The 21,125-nt window shown below is 33.1% G+C and overlaps 3 protein-coding genes across 3 annotated transcripts in view; 2 read left to right on the top strand and 1 right to left on the bottom strand.

Moving 5' to 3' along the window:
* LOC129002690 (UMP-CMP kinase 2, mitochondrial-like) overlaps window positions 1–21,125 on the bottom strand; it is a 127,228-nt gene that overhangs the window by 3,996 nt on the left and 102,107 nt on the right. The window contains exons 3-4 of the mRNA XM_054430681.1: window positions 1,905–1,978; window positions 198–321 (exon numbers count right to left, since the gene is read on the bottom strand). The gene's annotated coding sequence lies outside the window, so the exon portion shown is untranslated. The remainder of the gene's footprint in view (window positions 1–197; window positions 322–1,904; window positions 1,979–21,125) is intronic.
* On the top strand, window positions 3,997–10,641 carry LOC129002685 (UMP-CMP kinase 2, mitochondrial-like). The gene is made up of 6 exons (XM_054430675.1): window positions 3,997–4,123; window positions 7,820–7,896; window positions 8,549–8,684; window positions 9,084–9,285; window positions 9,688–9,867; window positions 10,263–10,641. The coding sequence occupies exons 1-6, from the start codon at window positions 4,021–4,023 to the stop codon at window positions 10,474–10,476; spliced, it is 912 nt and encodes a 303-aa protein (XP_054286650.1). The 5' UTR covers window positions 3,997–4,020; the 3' UTR covers window positions 10,477–10,641.
* On the top strand, window positions 11,826–20,772 carry LOC129002689 (UMP-CMP kinase 2, mitochondrial-like). Its single transcript, XM_054430679.1, has 6 exons — window positions 11,826–12,024; window positions 15,919–15,989; window positions 17,173–17,299; window positions 18,005–18,200; window positions 19,262–19,447; window positions 20,564–20,772. The coding sequence occupies exons 1-6, from the start codon at window positions 11,946–11,948 to the stop codon at window positions 20,727–20,729; spliced, it is 825 nt and encodes a 274-aa protein (XP_054286654.1). The 5' UTR covers window positions 11,826–11,945; the 3' UTR covers window positions 20,730–20,772.

The following is a 21,125-nucleotide window of genomic DNA, read 5'->3' as shown; positions in this document are numbered from 1 at the left end:
TTATGCAAACTGTCACATTTTTAACTTTAATTTTCCCAAAATCTTTTGGTTTTAAAATACATCCTTGTGAAGCAATGAGTAGAAATGAGATCTGCTCATATATTTAGCTATGCCTTATATAGGTACATGTGCCTTTAATGAAGTGATTGGGAGATTTTTCAAAAGTAATATTTTAATGAATTACGTAGTATTCTTACTTTTCCTGTGCACCCCCTCGACGGCAATAAAAGGGTGATTTTTCCCAGTGCTGTCAACTTGGCCAATGTCTCGATATCTTTCCTCGACTTCTCGTAGCAGTTCTTTGACAAACGGAAGATGGTACTGGAGCAAAACACTTGAATGATTTGATGGAATTTATACTCGCACAATTTCCTATACATACTAGACGCTTACCTTTTGCTTTGAGTTTGAAATTATAATAAAAAATCGTTACGAAAAAATGTCAAATTCTGGTACAGTATTGCCAATGATTATAACTTCATATATTTTCTATCAATGGAACTGTGTTACTAAAAAAATTTATACCACCCCATGGCTTAACAGATGTTTACCAACCACCTGAGCGACATATATATGTAGCGATATAGCTGTTAAAAAGCATTATGAAACAAACGTAAATATTGTAACCTTTTTTTCTGTTTCAATGGAAATCAATCAATAAAATCGATTTTAAACCCCTAACGCTTCACACTATACAGTATTTGCCCGGTTAAAAAACAATACTGTTTTATGCCATTTATTTATTTTTTTTTATCAGAATTTATTTTACAATCTGTTCAAACTTCAAATATGAGAACAATAAGTAAAACATATATCAAAACAATGTCAGGAAGCAAGCACCTGTTCATCAACAAGTCTTGCCAAAAATTGGATCAGTCATTTAAACATTTACAGAAATCTGTAGCTTAGGTCCAGCACATGCACAACACTTTTTAACCTCGTAATGCACTGACTATTGTCCAGCAGATTAACAGCAAGACTGTTCGGATGATATTCTAATTTTTCTTGATAATTTTTGCTAAGGTCTGTAATTTCTTCTTTCACTGATTTAATTTTGAAGTCATTCCTAATTGTAGTGTTGGATACGAACCAGGGTGTGTCAATAATTCTTCTCAGTGCCTTAGCCTGAAATCGTTCAAGAATTTCGATGTTGGATTTGCTCGAGGTCCCCCAAAGTTGAATTCCGTATGTCCAAATTGGTTTGATCATAACTTTATACAATAAAATTTTGTTAGCCAATGATAATTTTGAATTCGTACCTAGTAGCCAATTGAGTTTACGAAGTTTTAATTCCATTTGCTGTCTCTTGCACCAGATATGAGATTTCCAATTTAATTTTTTGTCAAGAGTTAGACCTAAATATTTTACACTGTCTGCCTCCGTTAAGGCTACATTATTAATGGTTACTGGAGGATTGTACCCTGTTCTCAGAGTAAAAACAATATGTTTGGACTTGTTTTCGTTGACTTTTATCCTCCACTTTTTAAGCCAATACTGGAGTTCAGTCAAGGCAGCTTGTAGATTTATGTAAGCGACTTGAGGGTCCACATGACTCGACAACAGTGCGGTGTCATCAGCAAACGTAGCAACTGTGACGTTGGGGACTCATGCCATTTATGAGATGAATGTGATTATAAACACAAACAATGTCCACTTGACAAGTTTGTAAACAATAAACCGTGTAACAGCTGATCTATTTGCACTGACTGGTGAGCTCCGTTTGATTGCAGTGTGAAAGTTTGCATTTAACTGCATATGCCACTGACGCTTGATCACGGCGACATCCGTCCGGTTCAGTGGCAGAGGACGGTTGCAAAACAAAAAATAACCTGTACTATATCCCCCTTTACAGTATCACAAAATTAAAATCATTTAAAGCTTAAGTATATTTACGATTTACTTACATAATCTTTGAAGCCAAGTAATGTTGAATTCAAGGTATAATAAACTCCATAGTTTTGTATTGCCTTTAAACGATCTGAAAGTATAAAGGCTTTAGACTAAATCACACAAAGCATCTTATTTTTTAAATAAAATATTCCATTGAGTCATTGCATTCAAATTTGTGGTGGCATGGTTATACAATTTTCCTACAGTTACCGGTACCTAACAATGTACATGTTCTCTCACTGATTTGAGAAAGCAAAGTGGCCAATTCGCTGATCAGTGAGACAATTTTAACATCGTCTCACTCTAATTACTTTGTCTCACTCCAGATTTGCAACGTGAAGGATCGTTTCTTTACCAATTATTTATTTGTTTTGTGGTGCTGTATGAAAAATATATTTTGCAACTCGAGTGCAAAGTGCAATCGCCTCACACGAGAGAAATCCTTACTCATGGGCCGTAGGCGAGTGAGGAATGGTTTCTTGAGTGAGGCAATTGCTCACTTTGCTCACTAGTTGTACAAATAACTATTGTTTGAATGTCAGCTGTTTTGACAATATTACTAGTAATAAAAGAATACATACATTAGTGCTCCAGTTGGTTATTGATAAATTGGAACTTTGTTTGGTTGGTACAAGCAATATTGTTTGGGACAGAAAAGGAACATTTTATGGACAGGTCTTTTGGTAGATCATTGGGTAAAATCATTGATCATCAGCTGTACAACAGCTATTTTCCTATAAAACATATTTCATCATACTGCTTTAAAAACAACTGTTTTTGACACATGCATTGAGATGTGTTGAGATTCAAAAGTTCTTCTTTTTAGTCTTTGGATAACAACATATTTTTTGATGATCATTATCGTACTAGTATGATGATACTTTTGATTTGAGGTCGTCATAAATCGATTAAAATGAATTTGAATATATAAATAATCGAAACATTAATTGTTGTATTGTTAATATTTTTACAATTATTGTTTCGATTCAACAACCGATAGTTATAAATGAACCCAAGTCATGCATGTGCAACAGCTGATTGTTTCAAGAGACAAGCTGAAAGAAAGATATGAGGTTATGAAGACACGGTACGTAGATTTCACCATTGTTTTCATTTTCTTCACTTGGATCAAAAGTGTTTTTTTTCTCACTCATTTCTCAGCCTCCGCTTCGCCTTGGCAGTTAAACTAGAGCTTGTATTAAAAAGATCCACTTTTGATCCTAGTAACAAAATATAGTTATATTTGATCCTACTAAATATAACTATCTTCAAACAGAAACATTTAGCGGATTGATAAATGTAAAAATAAAACAATTATATTACACCCTCACCTTCAAGATCTGTATCATTGAATGCACTTGTGAACAATACACTTTCAAAAAAACATGTTATCAATAAAATAAAGTGCATTCTACACAATCATAAACAAACATGATTCAGACTAACACAACATTACTATGTATAGTTGAGAATATTAATTTTTGACACAAACTAACTTGACTTGTTTCACTCACAGTACTGTATCAGATTGAACTATCAAGATGCTAGAATTAAGGTCAACATTGTATGAATCCATTAAAACTTACACACATTTTTATAAATTTACATACCGTAAAAAAAGTTAAAATCTTGTACACTTTAGATGATACAGTGCACAGCAGATTGCATGAATAAAATTCATTAAACTAAAAGTTTTTGTGTGTTGTTCCATAATAGGAAAGCAAAATGAAATGAAAATGTAAAATAAGAGTTTTTTTTTTATATGAGATTAAATTTACGAATAGAAGACAAACCTTTTTTCTTAGAGGAAACCACAGAAGAATTATGGGAATAACCAAACGATATACTCTCTTGTGTCAAATTAAGAATATTTTGGGAGTTAAACTGTGGTGTTGCTTAAATTACGTTTTGTCAACATAGGTAAGTTTTGAATTTTTATTCAAAGTGTAATGTTTTACATGGAAAACAATTGAATTAAACTTTATCCATAAGGCAGTCTATCATTTATAAAATCTGCTATCAACTCAGTAACTTTTAATGATGAAAAACTGTTGTAGCTTAAGTTTTGTTTGTTAATTGGATTTAAGTGCACCATGACAGTAAAAATAAAGTGTTAGTTGTTAGTTAAAAATGAACTGTGTCTTCGTAAATGTCTTTTTGTTGATGATTTTTTCTAAGTGCTTACATAAAGCATTGCACATCCATGCGGAACTTTCAAATGAAGAAGATGAACGTAAATATTATATTTAAGTATTTATGTTTCTAAATAAAATGAATTGGTTATACCAATAATAATACAAGGCATGTCAAAACTAAATTAAATCTTAAACTAAAAAAATTACACATATTTATTTTAATCACGGATAAATGTAGTAAATAAACCATATAAAGTAATTTTATGTACAGTGTACATTATTGATTTTTAATAGTTTTCTAGGATATTTTTTATGTTCTCTCCATCACCTCTTCCAGTATTTCAATTATCAAAATAATTTATTTTACATGTCGGCCTTAGTCACTAACAAGACTACAAGATCATACTCGTCCTACACTTATATCCATTCATACTTTGGCTTAAAATACCTACATTCTTATGGTTTCCATTTCATAAGAAAGAATTAAAGTATTTAATAATGTGTCAGTTTAAACATTAAAAAAAACATATTATGTTTACTTTGAATAAACAATATATAAGTTACAATAATTATCTTTTCCTACAATAACTTAACAATGTACATGTTCTCTCACTGATTTGAGAAAGCAAAGTGGCCAATTCGCTCATCAGTGAGACAATGTTAACATTGTCTCACTCACTCCAGATTTGCAACGTGAAGGCACGAAATAGTGAGCGCGTAACATGCAGACAAGGTCGTATGCGCGCGAAATACGTTAGCAGCACTGGCTGTAAATCAGCTGGTCAGCTGTTGTACTGTTGTAACATTAAATGTCATATGAAAAGTTCACTTCTGTGTTAAAATATGTTACGTTTCTTTCCCAATTTATTTGTTTTATGGTAACTGTAGGAAAAATATAATGTGCAGCTCGAGTGCAAAGAGCAATTGCCTCACTCGAGAAACCATTCCTAAAGTAAGTATTTCTCTCAAGTGAGTCAATTGCTCACTTTGCTCACTAGTTGCACAAATAACTATTTTATCAATCATTTTAGCCTCAGGATTGCTTATACAGTTGAACCTCGTTTGTACGAACCTCGTTAAAACGAATTCCTCGATAAGACGAATTTTTTTTAATCCCCTTGACACTTTCATATAGGTCAATGCTAAAAACACCTCTATACAACGTAGTAATTAAGTTAAAAACCTCCATAAGACGGATTTGTTTGTGACATGGGCTAGGACTGATTAACCTCTATACAACGAATATTCTTAGCACAAAACCTCTACAAGACGAACGTGACCTCTATAAGACGAATTTATCATAATCTTAACCTCCATAGTACGTAGTTTTCAAAACAAACAGAAGCTTGTCTCAACATGAAACCCCCACCCATCCCTCCTCCTTCCTCAATCATTGTTTGGAAAAACCTTGGAGCAAGGAGAAACCTCTATAAGAAGAATAACAGCAGCATTAAACCTCGATAAAACGACCCTCTTTATTAAGAATACCTCTATTGTACGAATATTTCCCGTACCCCTTGAAATTCGTCTTATAGAGGTTCAACTGTATACAGGGTTAGTAAAAAGTGTGGAGACCCCCTGTTATTTTTTAACGGTCCATACTAGAAACACTAAAGTCGGCACACCTTTAGGACATGTTATGAAGTACGTTTTGGGCATAACCGTCACTTGGTGTACATCCCCAAAATGGGGGATTTTGGGGGAAACTCAAAAAGTTCAAATACAAAGACCCATCGAGTGACCCCTCATTTTGAAGGTCCTGGTAAAAGAAAACCAACAACGCAAACTAGAGGTATTTATCCCAATCCAGTAAAAAATGGCAGCCAATTGAAATTCTCAGAAGTTAAATTTAACTTACAGCTTTCCAAGTCTGGAGACCCCCTGTAAATTTTGTAGCGGCTTACACTAGGAAAACTAAACTCTACACACCTTTTTGGCATGTTATGAAGTACTTTTTAAGCCTAATAGCCACTTGCTTACCAAACCCAAAATGGGGGATTTTGGGGGAAACTCAAAAGTTTTAAAAGATAAGCCCCATCGAGTGACCCTGCATTTTGAAGGTCCTGATAAAAGAAAACTAACAATGCAAACTAGAGGTTTCTATCTCAATCCAGTAAAAAATGGAAGCTGACTGAAATCTTTAGAAATCGGAAATAACTTGCAATTTTATATTCAAGTGACTGCCATATTTTACTGTGTTAAGATAGAGACCTATAGTTTGCGTTGTTAGTTTTCTTTTATTATGACCTTCAAAATGAGGGGTCACTCGATAGGGCTTATCATTTAACATTTTTGAGTTTCCCCCAAAATCCCCCATTTTGGGTTAGAGAACTTATGAGAATTTCAATTGGCTGCCATTTTTTACTGAACTGAGATAGAAAACTCTAATTTGCGTTGATGGTTTTCTTTTACTAGGACCTTCAAAATGAGGGGTCACTCGATGGGTGTTTGTGTTTGAAATTTTTGAGTTTCCCCCAAAATCCCCCATTTTGGGGATGAACACCAAGTGGCGGTTATGCCCAAAAAGTACTTCTTAACATGCCATAATGGTGTGCCGAGTTTAGTTTTTCTAGTATGGGCCGTTAAAAAATTACAGGGGGTCTCCACACTTTTTACTAACCCTGTATATAGTCAATTGATAATGTAAAATTTTACCTTAGCAATCCTTATTGTGGCTATCCGATATTAATTTCGGGCCCGAAGGACCATCTTCAGCCGGAGTCTAGGGAGACCAAATACTTATAATTTTAGGATCCACCTGATGGGTTTCGTAGAAAGTATGTTGAGATTTAACTCAATAAAAATTACAGTCGACATGACCGTATAAATAACATGACCATCGGGTGGATCCTAAAATTATAAGTATTTGGTCTTCCTGGACTCCCACTGAAGATGGACCTTCGGGTTCGAAATTAATATCAGATAACCACAATAAGCATTGCTAAGGTAAGATTTTACATTATCAATTGATTATCTTTTATATGTTTTAAATATGCACCTGTTGCTCGAATTCGAGCAATTGCAAAGTATTGCAGGTGTTATTTCAAAACGAATAACAGTCATAATTTCTGATTACTTAAAAGACTCAACTCAAAGATAGTGAAATCAATCACTCAACTCCAGTTATCGAAACTGAAAACGAACTCACTCTGAAAACGAACTCTCGTGAGTGTATCATCTGTTTACTATGAACAGCTGTAATTAATACAAATTATTCGTCTGTATAAGTAAAAAAAAATATTTCTTCATAAGAAATACATTGGGGTATCGATGGCCTGTGGGGCAAAGCCCAAGGACTTTTATTACTGGAATTGGTGAAAGGGGGCGTCTAAACAAAAAATACTTAATTTTGACACATCATTTGTAAAAATCCGTCCATTATTAACAGAGGAGAGGAGTAGTGTTTCATAGATATCGCCTTCATGTATTATATAAGGATAATGTCGTCACAGTTTTTGGCTGTTAAGACTAAGAGAGCTACATTTTAAAAATTGATTATTATTATACAGTTCATGTAAAACTTGATCCATAAAATAACTAACGATAACTTAAGGCCAGTTTAATTTACATACTTTATATAACATCCTAGTAAAGATGTTAATTTTCAACGATGCAAGCAAATTAAATTTTTGATTGAAGGGCAGGAGTACAAACATTTTAAAATTAAATCAACCTGTTTGATAGTGGTAGTTTATCCATCTGCAATCAGTCCAAAAGATTCTTTTCTCTCCTCAGGAAAACTCAATTCATAACATTTAAATAGTTTCATCAAATTAACGGGAGCCATTTTTCAGGTAATTTAATTAGAGTAAGAAGACAAGGAGGTTACATGTCACTCCCTGAAGCCTTGTCAGAATTTATGGATCCAAAGGTTAGTATAAATCAACTGTAGGCCTATCTAACACCTTTATAGATTATTTGAAGACCATTAAGGTATGTTCCAGTAATGTCTACATTTCGGGGAGCGGTCTTGTGGTGGGGTGTCGACTAATGGATTTGATCAAAGTGATAAAAAGCAACCTCAGGACCTGTCCTGATCCTGAAGTAATCTAAAAACAATCCTGTGCCAGAGCTTAGTAACCGTACGTAAAAAAGGAAGGTTTTCATATAGAGGGTGTCTTGTTGTATGTCTAAATTTAAAACTTTGGTAACTAAATATAACAGTATACTTGAAAACTCTTGTTTGTCCTCTCATATAGTAGTCTACCTATCAAAAAGGAAAATTACAAAGTTTACTCTAAAATAAGAAAGAAACATTTAAACATCATCAATGCATTCAAGATAAAAATATAAAAATCTATATTTTTTTCCAAATTTGCTTATGCAGTGACTTTAAGTCCCTTTCCACACTAAAACTGTGTTTGAGACATTACTCCATGTTATTATTTAAAACAATCAAAAATCTTATATTTTGTCAATTCAAAGTTTTTGAATGCACAACAAACATATTTTGAGTTTAAGCTTCAGTATCCAATAGTCAATGGTTTAAGTTAAAAATATTTTAAAACAAACACTATTTCCAGGTGGAGAATGATGAAAATGTACAGGGTTTTTTGGCTGTATACAGGACGAATTGTCCTATTTATTTTGGGAAGTTTAGTGAGCGTAAAGTCACCTCAAGACATATATTTGTGGTGGTTGAGGGTACACACAGGGCAAGTAAGTACATATTACGTTGTTTTAGAACTACATTAATTATAGTTACCTTATATTATTTTTATTTATAAACATAGCTTTTCAAAACAGATTTAAACACAATATTTCAAAAGTTATTAATAAGTGTTCCATCAAATATGTAAAATTTTCGTTCTTATAATGAAACCGTTTTGAAAATGTTTAGGAGGAGTTGCAGCTCAACAAATTGCAATCTACTTATGAACGCAGTGTGACTGTGGAATGAAGTGTTTGAAAGGGCGATGATAAAACACTGATCCAGTAAGGTTGATTAATAAAACATCCTTACTCTTACTCAAACTTTTGACCCAGCAGCCCTTAATGGTATTTTCCAAATAGCTGATTCAGCTTACCTCTACTTTATTCAACATAAACTGTTTCTAGCAAGAAACCTAGTGACGAGCAAACTGGCCGAGAGGTTGAAGGCTGCGAACCTCCATTCTCCTCCGGGGTTTCTCACCCGAAACAAGATCATGCTCAACGAGACCAACCAGTCGCTCAAGCGAGCATTCTTCATGCTCGGAATCTACGGGGTGGCGCACACAGTGCGAGATATGATACCCGACCTTTCCATCGTCACATCGGGGTATGTTCAGCTCAAACATCTCAATGGAGATTTTATGAAAAAAACTCTTTAATCTGAATTTAAAAACTCAACAGCCAATCTGTCTTCATAGATTCAGTGATTATATCATTTCATAACCAAAGAGTACACCCTAAGGACCAAAAACATCAGACTTATAGGCAACTCTTTGAGTATATAATAGTTTCCAATCACTAAGTCTACTTAGCGTGGTTTGACTTTAGCGCATGTGAAATACACTAACCATTAGCCAAAGATTGAACCATGTTTGAAAAGTCTGTGCTATGATAGAAATGCATGAGTATGCTAAAATGATTTAAGGTATGAAATATCTGCACAGACAATGAACAGTAAAGGGTGTATGAGACACACTATATTAACTCAACCGTCTTTCACCCTTTTCAGGTATTACATAGACCAGTTGGCCTTCAGCATAGCAGGAGCATTCCAGCAGCATCTGCCGAGTAGATCGTCTGCTATATTCAAGTGGCCGAAGGATCTTGTCAAACCTGATATCGTGTTCTTTATCAACACACCGTCACTTATAAAGAAGCGATACATAGAATTGGACACATTTAGGGGAAGGTAAGTAATAATAAGGTAATGTTGTTCCAGACAAGCATAATTGATTGACTGTAATCTTTGATTATTGATCAAACTTGACATCCCATCCTCGATCACCATGTTATGTTTTCTGCAGTTTTAAGTCAAAATAGGAGATAGTTGAAGTGCTACTGACAGATTGGGCCGATCTAAAAGTACTGATTTCAGTCAAATATTCAGACTTTAAGCCAAGTCAGACTGACAGGACGACTAATTGATAGGATTACAGCTTGATCGGAGGTGAGAACCCCAGGTCATCATCCACAGCAAAGACGAATCAGAGCTGAGACAGAACATTTTGTATGTACATAACGTCAAACAGCTCTGGTGGCCAATCACAATGAAATGCTCTTAGTAATTTACTCTTCTTGCCGCAGGATTGTCCAGATTTACCGCAACTGGGAGACTCCACCTCCCATCGTAGAGATTAACTCTACCAATGTCTACACCAACATGGTAGATCAGATGATGGACCACATACACTACCATCTGGGCTACCACGGCGAGCCAGCACCGGTCGATCCCGACAACGACATCAACACTTGTTTTCAATACCTACTAGACCAGACGCAGAATGGAGTGAAAAGCTAGCTGTAGAAACATGTGTTCAGCCTATCAGATGTTTGCATTGACTTTTATAATGAAATGGACTTTCCTGATTAGCTGTAGCCATTTTTATTCAATTTGAGTTTAATGGACCACTTACAGAATGTGCTATAGTCTAAAAATATTTTCTCTCATTTTCTTCCTTCGATAGTTTATGTTATATCAAATAGGAAAATTTAAGAGTTGTCCTTTTTCAGTTGAGTACAGTAAAAAATTAATTGTTTAAGACTAAACTTTTTCTCTTGAAGAACAAGTCTTTTAACAGTAGGCTACCTACAATCAAAAGTAAATGCTAACTGTTACTGAGGAAATAAAATAATATTCTTAAGTGATCAGTCAATAAAAAAATGAAGACTTTGACAAATACATTTAAGGCATGGGAGTCAAAGAGGGAGTATGCCATAAAAATAGCTTTTAATCAGCAAGAAAAAATATTTTTATAATTTTTGTACCATGTCCAGTTTTGTGGTTTTATATAAAAAATCATAAATGTGTTGTGAATTTATTATTTATCTTTTTTATTCCTACTTTTACCGTACTCCCACTTAAATTTAAATTTAGTATGTCTCCATGTAATAACTTAAGTGCAACTATAAAAATGTGGCTCAGGTACAAAAATAACCTAAAGTTCCAAAACTGCAACAACTCAAAATTTCTATTAAGTTATGGTCAGTAATCATAGTTTTTTTTCATAAGCCAATTTATTTATTTTGGAAAACTTGGAACTGTTGCCTTACAACAATTGTAATAGTGATGGGGGTGTTAATAATAAACACAAAGTATATTTTGAAAATGCACTGAAAAATGTAAATATGGTAACAATTGTGCAATATCATTGACTACTGTATACACAGAATATTATCTTAGGATATTCTAAGCCATACAACAATAATTAATTATATTAATCAAAATTGTTTTTGCTACAGTCTTTAGTATTTAAACCCATTTTTTCCATGACACACGTAATTTGCAAGGCTAAAATTTAAACTGCAATTGAATCGCACAATGTTGCAGGTAACAAAAGTGAACGTTTACAGAATTCACAAAAACATTTTGGCCGGGCAAATGCCAACACCGCCAGTTCCCGTGCATCCAATCCCTTGTAAGTGCTGCCAACCTATGTATAAAAAAATCCCACGCTTTAGAGAATGTAAGTTGCACCCTCGTTCTTTAAAAAATTCAATTTCACAAAAATATGTTGTTTGCAACATTGTTTGACGGAGATTTTCAATTGATGATTTTAATACTTGCTACTTATAAATAGCAAATGGTTATTTATTTTCATAAAAGAAAGCATTTACTACAATGTAAAGATACTTGATAAGATTAGTGTGGTGTTGTTGTTTCTGAGTGGAGTACTTGAATTATTTATTCGTTTTCCCAATAAAATTAAAATGTTTAGTAGGGACATTACGGCTTCATGAAATTCACACCATGTAGGTGTTGATAACAGAATGATAAGTGTCGAATTGTTTCTTAAAAGTTTTGTGGTTTCAATTATTTATTTTGTAAACTACTCATATTCATCGTCAGGTAAGCTTCGTTTAATAGAGATTATTATTCTTATAAATCAGCTGATGACAAAGCTATGGTTTGTTTTTGTACACAATACCTATTTTTGTCCACTTTAGACTATCTTTAAAACCGTCCTAACAAAAATAATGCATTTATAAACCAACTGTTGCTATTCTCTGGTAGTGAAAACTAAAATTAGTCGAGTCAATCCGTACGAGAACCCTAAAAAAAATTGCTTTAAATTGTTTTATTGGTTATTTTGACTTAGAATTATGTGTATTTTCCAGGAAAAAAAGTCTAATGAAATCGGAGTCTCGGAAGTCCAAAATTCAAGATGGCGTCCAATATTTTGGTCAAATGTGTCCGTTAGCACAATAACTCAAGCAAAAATGATCCGAATTCGATGAAATTTGGTACAAACATGTAAACATACATTTATTTGAACGAGTTCGCGAACCAGCATGATCGGACCATGGGAACAGGGGTTTATGGGGGGTTTTATGGGGTAAAAATTGGTTTTCCCCATTTTTGACCCTAAAATCGTAAAATTTAGCAATTTATTTTGAAACCATTTTAGGGCTAAGAAAAAAAAAACAATTTAATACAATGAAGCGTTGTCATGGGCCTAATACCTAGTTACGGAGAAAATTCAAAAAAAATTTAAATTTAAAATTCCTAGATTGTTGTTGATGTTCTAATCAATAAGTAGTTTGGTAGCCTCGAGCACCACCTCTATGTTTGTTGATGGTTATATGCGTATGTTATTTTTACGGAGAATAAGAAAAGTTGTTGTAGTTAGCCTGCATATGAATATATTTTTATCAACTTTGGAAAATGCATTTGTTTTATACTAAACTATTTAACATTTTACTAAAAACTCTTTTTTACCCTTCCCTGTCACAGCAAACCGAAGTACTAGTTAAAGTAGTGATATTTAAATAGGGAATAAATGTGATATTTTTAATGTGATATTTTAGTGTAAATTCAATCAGGCAAATTGAAATTCGCTTAGGGTGCAGGTTTGCTGCGGCGGGGGTATTTTAATTTATGACTATTTTTTGCTTGAAAAATGCAATAATAGGTCTTAAAATAAAGATCACAAGCTTGCTAAAATTCAACATACATATTTTATTTACTTAAATAAATATCTATAAATTTTTAGCCCGAAAGGATTTTTTGAGATAAGAATAGGCTTGTATTAATAGGGAATCTGAGCTATCATAAAGCCACATTTCAGCCCAATCGGACCAGTAGTTAATGCGTGATTGAACTTCAAACAAACAAACTGTCACATTTATAATATTAGTAAGAGTATAATATAGTAACACTTTCTTGTGGTTAGTAGTAGAGCATCATACAAATAATAATTCATAATTTTCATCATGTTATACACTCAATGTTTTGATCACTTTACGAACTGTCACATTGTTCTCCAAGCTGGTAAAGTCCACAAGCTGTAGTACAAGGTAACCCATACTTTGTTGCAGGAGCATTGCAAATTCTTGCAGCTAGTAGAGTAGTTGCAGTGAACAAATCTTAAAAGAATCTCTGGTGCGGCACTTTGGGTCATCGAATCGTTTTTATTGTTTATTTTTTCCAGCAGAGCATCTCAACGTGATTTTTTTACATTAATTGAAAAAACTCTTCAAATGAATAATAGTTCTTTTCTTTTTTTAGCAGTTGATTCACTAGATTTATGAAATAATTTTGGTTTATTTTACTTTTTAATTTGGTAGGAAAATGATTCAAAAATTTTGATCTCATGAAGGTTTCCTTTTTTTAGTTTTTCATAGAAGCTGAGATTGATAAATTTATATAAATTTTATTTCTAATTTCATATGAATGGACAAACCGTGTGCACGTTTCCATTTGTTATGTTGTGTTATTGATTAAATCTTTATTTTACAATTGTATTTCATTGACACATCAGGAGCAACTAATATACGACTCCAACGGAAGGAAAACCAAGATATAAAAAAGAAACACTGTTAATTTTAAGTAACATAAAATTGATAATTTTAAAAACATATTTTGAATATTTGTCTTTTTATATATGGTTTTTTATTGTAGTCTAAATTAGGGACTATGGCCCCTACAGGCCACTAGTTATAGTACATATTGATAAGACAGTCAAAATGTGTAGTTTTGAAAATTTATTTTTTACAGTTATCGTTTGTCTAAGTAAGTATAGCATGATTCTTATAGCATTTTTAGAGTTTCAGAACTGAATCTAAATTTTTTGGGCGTTCCTCCATAGATTGCCAGAACATAAGACAAAATATTTTTATTTTAGAATATCCAGGTTACATTAGTGACACTGGCCTAATAACATATAACCCTGAAGAAAGTTGTTGTATTATGATTTGTGTATATTTAAGATTTGTGTCTAGGTTAAGCCCAAAAATTGAGTATGCTTAAGATCTATTTTTACGGGGTAAAAATGGGATTTTCCCATTTTTCACTGTAAAAAGTTGCAATTCATTTCCAAACCATTTTGAAGAGATCATAAAAACAAATAATTTCGTATTCAGAAGCGTTGTTGTATGCCTAACGGTCACGGAGAAAATAAAAAAGTGTACATTTAAAATGACCATGTTATTCTTATGGAGAATAAATAAAGTGTTAAAACTTGCTTGTCTATGGAAATATTTTAGTGAAATTTGGAAATTTTGGCCATATTGAAAAACCCGATTTCCGATACTCCGATTTTATTAGACTTTTAGTATATTGTTTCACATACTTATTGGAAATGTAAACCATCAAAAAATCTTTTAAATCAATTTTTTTAAGGTTAAGGGGTTTTATTTCATATCTTGACTAGACTAAATTTGATCTAAATAACTGTAAACATGAACAACAATACGATTGGAATCATATGAAGTCAAAAAAACATCTGAATAACAGCAGGATTGCCAAAATAAACCTGTACACATGATACATATAATTTTTTTTATAAACTACTTGTGAACTATTACAAAATAAAAGAATTGAATGAGCGTAAAAATAAGTACTGAAACAAATTCTATTACTTGACCCAACACAGAATTCGCTTATGACAAATATGTGTGTGTTTGTATCTCTGGAGACGATACAGGCCACGATGAATTGTTATCCAAGCGTACCAATTAACAATCAAGATATGGTAATTTTCAGAATTTCCATAAGAATTACATAGTTTTTTTATAACTATCCCACCACCACGTAAAATAATTTAATGATTAAAAATGCTAAATTGCATATATTTTTTAGGATTTACAACATGGGTATAGCACAGACTAGAGATAAAAAGTTTTGTTCCCTATAGTGACCAATATTGAAATAAGTTATTTACTACTAACAACTTGAGACAGATTTTTACCTATTTTCAACCTCATACAACATACGTTTACTGTATATTATTTATCTTAAATCATGAATAGTTTATAGATAATACAGTTTCAAAGGTTTGTACCAAATTCGGTCTAAATTGGAGGTTCAGAAGAAAATTTACAGGGAAAATAGTAAGGTTTATTATTTTTTCAAATTTTTGGACGCCATATTGGAAAAATCCAATTTCTGAGACTCCGATTTTATTAGACTTTTAGTATGTAATTTAACATACTTTTTGGAAATGAAAACCATCAAAAAACCTTTTAGAGCAATTTTTTTAAGGTTAAGGGGTGTTTTTTCATATCTTGACTAAATATCAATGCACACTGTAATGTTAATTCTAAAATAAGAAAGAAAACATTAACAAACTTAACAATAGATTAGATTTACCTACAAAGGTCCAGATTCCAACCAAAACCAAACTGTTTTATTGTTAACTCACATTATTGTGAGTGTTTAAATTGCTTATAATATAAAACTCTTTAGATCTTCAATGATTAACCATTGCAATAACGCATCATATTTTTTCATATTCCTGTTTAGAAGAAAACACAGACTTTATCGGAGCGTTTTACTCTCTGCAAGATGTTCTAAAAGTTTTCCACAAAGAACAGGTAAGTGACCCTGTCAGTTGTGATTACTATGGTATACTAACTAGGATAAAATAAAAATGTACATATTCGACGGTATGTGCATAAAATTAGATAGGCAAGATATCAATTAATAATTTAAATTTCAGTAAAGTTCAACCAGCCAAATACAGTTTGGAAAGGATGGTGCCTTGAGCAAATTATATATCAACAATGCAAATTATATAATGATACCTCGTACAGTCACAGAGAAGTAAGGTACAGAGGAAAGCTTATGGGATGACTCTGAGCTTTCAGCTCTAGTATGTTGTGCTGGAAATATACTTGTTACGAGCGAGGAAGAGCCTTGTGGCAGGCACTGTGAGGAAATTTCTATCACACAGTCACAGGGCACGCAGAGGGTCTTCCTCTATCGTGAGCATTGTAGTACACATGTGACATGAGAGCAAGGGGTGGTGTTGGTCTTTGCCATAGACACCAGCGACTAGTGCTAGTCACCACTTAAGTGTACCATTGAGTATTTTCTCTGTACCTAACTTCTCTGTGGTACAGTATAGGTTTACACCTTAACCATCAAAGTGTATGTATTTAACATAATCAGGTATTGGTCCAGGAATAATCTTTTGGGTAGGCCTGACAAGAATCAAGAAGGAGGGGCAAAAAGTGGGGAATGTTAAAATTTAAATGCAAAATAATGAGTTTGAATGCTTTCCCTTTATTTATATATAATTAAATTTCTTCATTTTTTATTTTAAAATATCTACCAAAATTTTGGGTAGGCTTGGGCCTACCTGTTCTATCCTCTGGAGCCACCCCTGAACAAAATGGCTAGTTTGTGACTAGTTTCTTTAGTAAAATTTATTTTTATTATTTAAAGATAAAGATAATTTCTTCTATGTAAGAAGATAAGTCTTCTAATAGTCTTAACAATTCTGGGGTCCTCATTTTGCCCCCACCCAGTTTGATAATGAGTACAACATAGAAGATTATAAATTTTTTAGTTTCGTTAGTTGAATGTATAATAAATTCATACATCATGGGCAGAGTTATACTGACCAGGATCTGTTGGTTCTTAAGTCAGGATCATTGATTAAAATTCTGATTATCAAGGACAACTGGATCCCAGTTTTGAATCATCCAAAAGCTACTGACTTTTTGTTGGATTAGATCCTCATTATCTAATGATGAAATTCTTGTGTTGTTACAGTATAAGTATGATCCCACGGTGATCAAGGCCCTAAGGATGTTCCACGCTTTAGAGGAAGATGTTGGAAATTTTGCACAGTATGATTACAATAATCCCTTCATTGCGATTGAGGGAAACCACCGATCTAGTAAGTGATTTTGAGATTCCAACAGTAAAACAGTCAATTTTTTTTTTAATAGGTAGTAATATTTTGTGATATATTATTTTTTATTCTGGGACTAAAATTTACACAGTTCTGTGGTGGGTTTTCTTGCCCGTGTAAACCTAGCTTAAGATAGTTTTGTTAATCTGGTTCAATTTTTAATTACTGTACAACTGTTGACTTGATGGGATCTGTTACTTCATCATTTTTTCTTTCTTCCAAAAAGTTCTTGGTTACCTAATTTTGTTACATACATTTTCAACTTAAAGAAAAGGAATACCACTGGGAGTGACAATATGGGACATTTCATGAAATCTATAGATTGGGACTGAAACTCAAATACAATCAAATAAAAATCAAATACATTTCTGAGTGATTGCAATTATCAGGAAAATAGCTTTACTTCATAACTCAGACAAAACTTCTTTTGAATTAGAATAAAGCTAAATTTTGTTCTAAAAAGACATGTGTACCGGTACTGTTTAATTATCTACAATATTTGTTGTCCTTTATAAACTTAACCAAAGGTATATGCAAATTGAAAACTTCTAAATTAGTCTATGAGTAGTCCATAAGATATAAAATATAAATTAACCTAAACTGAAATAATTCAGTTATCAAATATTTTCAGTTACTAAAACCATACCTCATTAATGAATGATGAATTGTTAACCAACACCTGTCTGACAGGAAGATTCATTGTTGCGCGTCAGCTGGCTCGAGCGTTGCGCGCCACCAACATGCGCAACCCACCAGAGTTCATGAACTTCCTTAAGTTCCATCTGCACGAGGTGGAGCCGCGTCGCGCATTCTACTCCCTCGGACTCTACGCAAGCGCTCTCGAGGCTCGCAGAATACTACCCGAGCGCCCAGTTGTCACTGCAGGGTAAGTTGACTAGGGTTAGTCAACTACATACACACAGTTACATACACACAGTTTACACACACAGTTACAGTTACAGTTACACACAGTTTGGCGAGGGTTCACCAAAAGGGTAAGAACTTCAAATCTTAATGCAACAGCCAGAGTTTTACAGAGAACTCCTGCAAAGCTTATATACCCTCCACTACGACAGAAAAGTCAACGCCATGATTGAAAGTATATGGTTTCAGAAAAACCACTGAGAGATTCAGAATGAACGATCGCCAAAAGTTTATTAACTTCAACAACTGTTTGTTATGTTTATCAAAAGTATAGTATTTTAAAATAGATTTAGACAGTATATAACATTGTGTAGTTCTTCTAGTACAACTACACAATTTTTTTTAATAATTCTTTTGTAGATCCCTCACTAATTTTCCTAAGTGAAACTTGAGCACGGGTAAAAAATATTCTCTTTACGCCCTAGTGATGAAATATACTTTTATTGGTGTTAATGCAATATTTTTTATGTGTTTTTGTGTGTCGAAGAAGTTTTTTTTTTCTAATTTTTGTTAGAGAACAGTTTTATTCTACTAGGCTCAGTAGAGATCAACGATCTTTTGTTAGATAAAATCATAAATTGATATCTCGATGGCAAATAGCATTTGGGTCAGAATTGTCTCCGCTTGTGATCTAACCAGCAGCCTTCAGAAACAAAGGCGAATTCTGTAAACACTCGGCTATCCATATCTATTCTTTAGGGAAGAAGGAGATAATGTAAAACACTGAAAATAAATGGCAAATGTTTGTTATATTCCAATAGATTTTTTTTACAAATAGAAAGAATTGCAAGAACATTTTAAACAACATTGCAAGAAAAGCAAAAGATTAAACGAGTTGTACATTTTTCATCAGAAAATGAGATTAAGCACAGACAAAAATGAAAATAATATGAGTAGGCCTAGTCATTAATCTGTGGAAGTTGTAAGCAAAGTGGTACGTTTTAAAAAAGGGATGAAATACGATTTGCAATTTTACTGAGCGAAAACAGTTAATTATTCAGCTAAATGTCTTTTTTGTTGAAGGTACTGGTTAGACATAGCTGCTTTCTCTTTATCGAAGAAGTATCCAGACGGATTTCCAGAGAATTCTTCTGAGTTTACCTGGCCCAAAGATCTCCTTGCTCCTGATGTTATATTTTATATAAATTCACCTCCTCCAATAGCTGTAGAAGGGCAAACAACCAAAGCTCCGAATCCGATAAGAGAAAAGTAAGTTTTTCATGTCATCAATGTCGTAATTCATTTATATAGATCAAATTTAAGATTTTTAGTGGAGTATTTATCTCAACTGAATTGAGTTTTGTCAAGGAAATAACTCACCAGGAATAAACATTTCTAAAATTGTAAAACACCTAGAGTACCTATGCAGTAGGCCTAGTACACTTAGCATTGTGTCTCAATTAAATTATTTTTAATTCTAGAACACGTGACTTCTTTAACATGGAAATAAAGCGTCTCATTTATTGTATGGGGTGCCCCAAAAAAACAGGGACAATTTTAAAATGTTATTACTCAGCTGTTATAACAGATGGAGAGTTCGTTGATGTGGCAAATGAATTTTTATTTGATGTCATTTGGTGTATAGTTACCATGGATCATCAATGGTTACCTCAACATCTTCCTTTTGCCATAGAGAATTTTTTCAAGAGTAATGTGTCCTTCATTTCTACTCAGTTTTGTGTTCACTTCAATGTTGGGCGTAATGGTGACACTCCAAACAAAAAAAAATACGACTCAAAGATGGGTAAGCACTTTCCTGAGCACGGCTTCTGTACTCAAAATTAAACCTAAACAAATTTAAATTTAAAAGCAATGTTCTGCAAACGGATGACTTAGGACGCTCGATGCAATTTAGGACACGCAGCACACTCGCGCGAACTATTTCCAATGTTTTCCGGCGTTCGATCAGTTCGAAGTTCCCACTAGGTTTGATTTTGAATGCATCTTTGAGTAGTTTTTCAGTGTGGGGTTGCACCATTACAGCCAAAGTTGAAATGAACACGAAATTGACGTTGAGTAGAAGTGATAGACAAATTATTCTTCAAAAAAGTATCTAGGACAAAGGCACGATGTTGCGGTAACCGTTGATGATCCATAGTAATTATACACTAAATGGCATCAAATAAAGATTCATTTAACGCATCAATGAACTCTCCAGCCTTTATAACAGCTGATTAATAACATTTTAAAATTGTCCCTGTTCTTTTGGGACACCCTTTAGTATATTGTATCAATAGTCAAAGCTATGCCAACTGATATTGATTGTATTTCAAATTTTAAGAAAAATCTCAAGGCTGATTTACATGAGACCAATATTTTTTTCAGGCTTGTTGAAGTGTACAGAAGATGGACCTATCCCAGAGTTGTGGAACTAAATGAAAGACTTTTCTCCTACAGTGAAATGTTTACTGAAATATTTAGACATGTCAATTTTTTAAAACAATCTAAATATAAGAAGTATTTGAATGTAAATAGACACAATCTACAATAATAATTGCAATGCTTGCTGTACTTTGTTTATACAAAAATAATTATACAATTTTTTTACAAAAATAGCGGATTTGTTAACCTTAGTTGTTTTTAAAGCTTTTAGTATTTATTTATTAACTTGGTACAGCACATATACCTAATTTGAATGTTGGTAATAATGTAGTGTCTGAAAATCGGTGATATTTTTCAATGAAGACGGCTGAATTTCTAGTCCTACAGAGGGTGTTCATACTCTGTGGGAGGATTTTATGTGTTTGTTCCTGAGGTTGAGGTTGAGGTATAAGCTATCCAACAATGCTTAGATTTATAAAAACTGTTGACAAATAATTACTTATTTAAAATTTTGTGGGGACCATGTATATAAATTATTATTTGTTCCCATTGTTTCGCTGACAGC

The sequence above is a fragment of the Macrosteles quadrilineatus genome, unplaced genomic scaffold, assembly GCF_028750875.1.
Source record: "Macrosteles quadrilineatus isolate MER2022 unplaced genomic scaffold, UCM_ALF_1.0 Scaffold_9__3_contigs__length_116548681, whole genome shotgun sequence".
Classification (NCBI taxonomy): Eukaryota; Metazoa; Arthropoda; class Insecta; order Hemiptera; family Cicadellidae; genus Macrosteles; species Macrosteles quadrilineatus.
The sequence above is the reverse complement of the archived record's forward strand: the minus strand, read 5'-3'. Positions and strand labels throughout refer to the sequence as shown.

Excerpts from the sequence above, each read along its gene's own strand:
- LOC129002689 (XM_054430679.1), top strand. The coding sequence starts at position 11,946 with ATGATAAGTGTCGAATTGTTTCTTAAAAGTTTTGTGGTTTCAATTATT. Across the intron at positions 15,990-17,172 it reads AAGTTTTCCACAAAGAACAG|TATAAGTATGATCCCACGGT; the intron begins GTAAGTGACCCT and ends GTGTTGTTACAG. Across the intron at positions 17,300-18,004 it reads TGAGGGAAACCACCGATCTA|GAAGATTCATTGTTGCGCGT; the intron begins GTAAGTGATTTT and ends CCTGTCTGACAG.
- LOC129002685 (XM_054430675.1), top strand. The coding sequence starts at position 4,021 with ATGAACTGTGTCTTCGTAAATGTCTTTTTGTTGATGATTTTTTCTAAG. Across the intron at positions 4,124-7,819 it reads TTCAAATGAAGAAGATGAAC|GTAATTTAATTAGAGTAAGA; the intron begins GTAAATATTATA and ends GCCATTTTTCAG. Across the intron at positions 7,897-8,548 it reads CAGAATTTATGGATCCAAAG|GTGGAGAATGATGAAAATGT; the intron begins GTTAGTATAAAT and ends CACTATTTCCAG.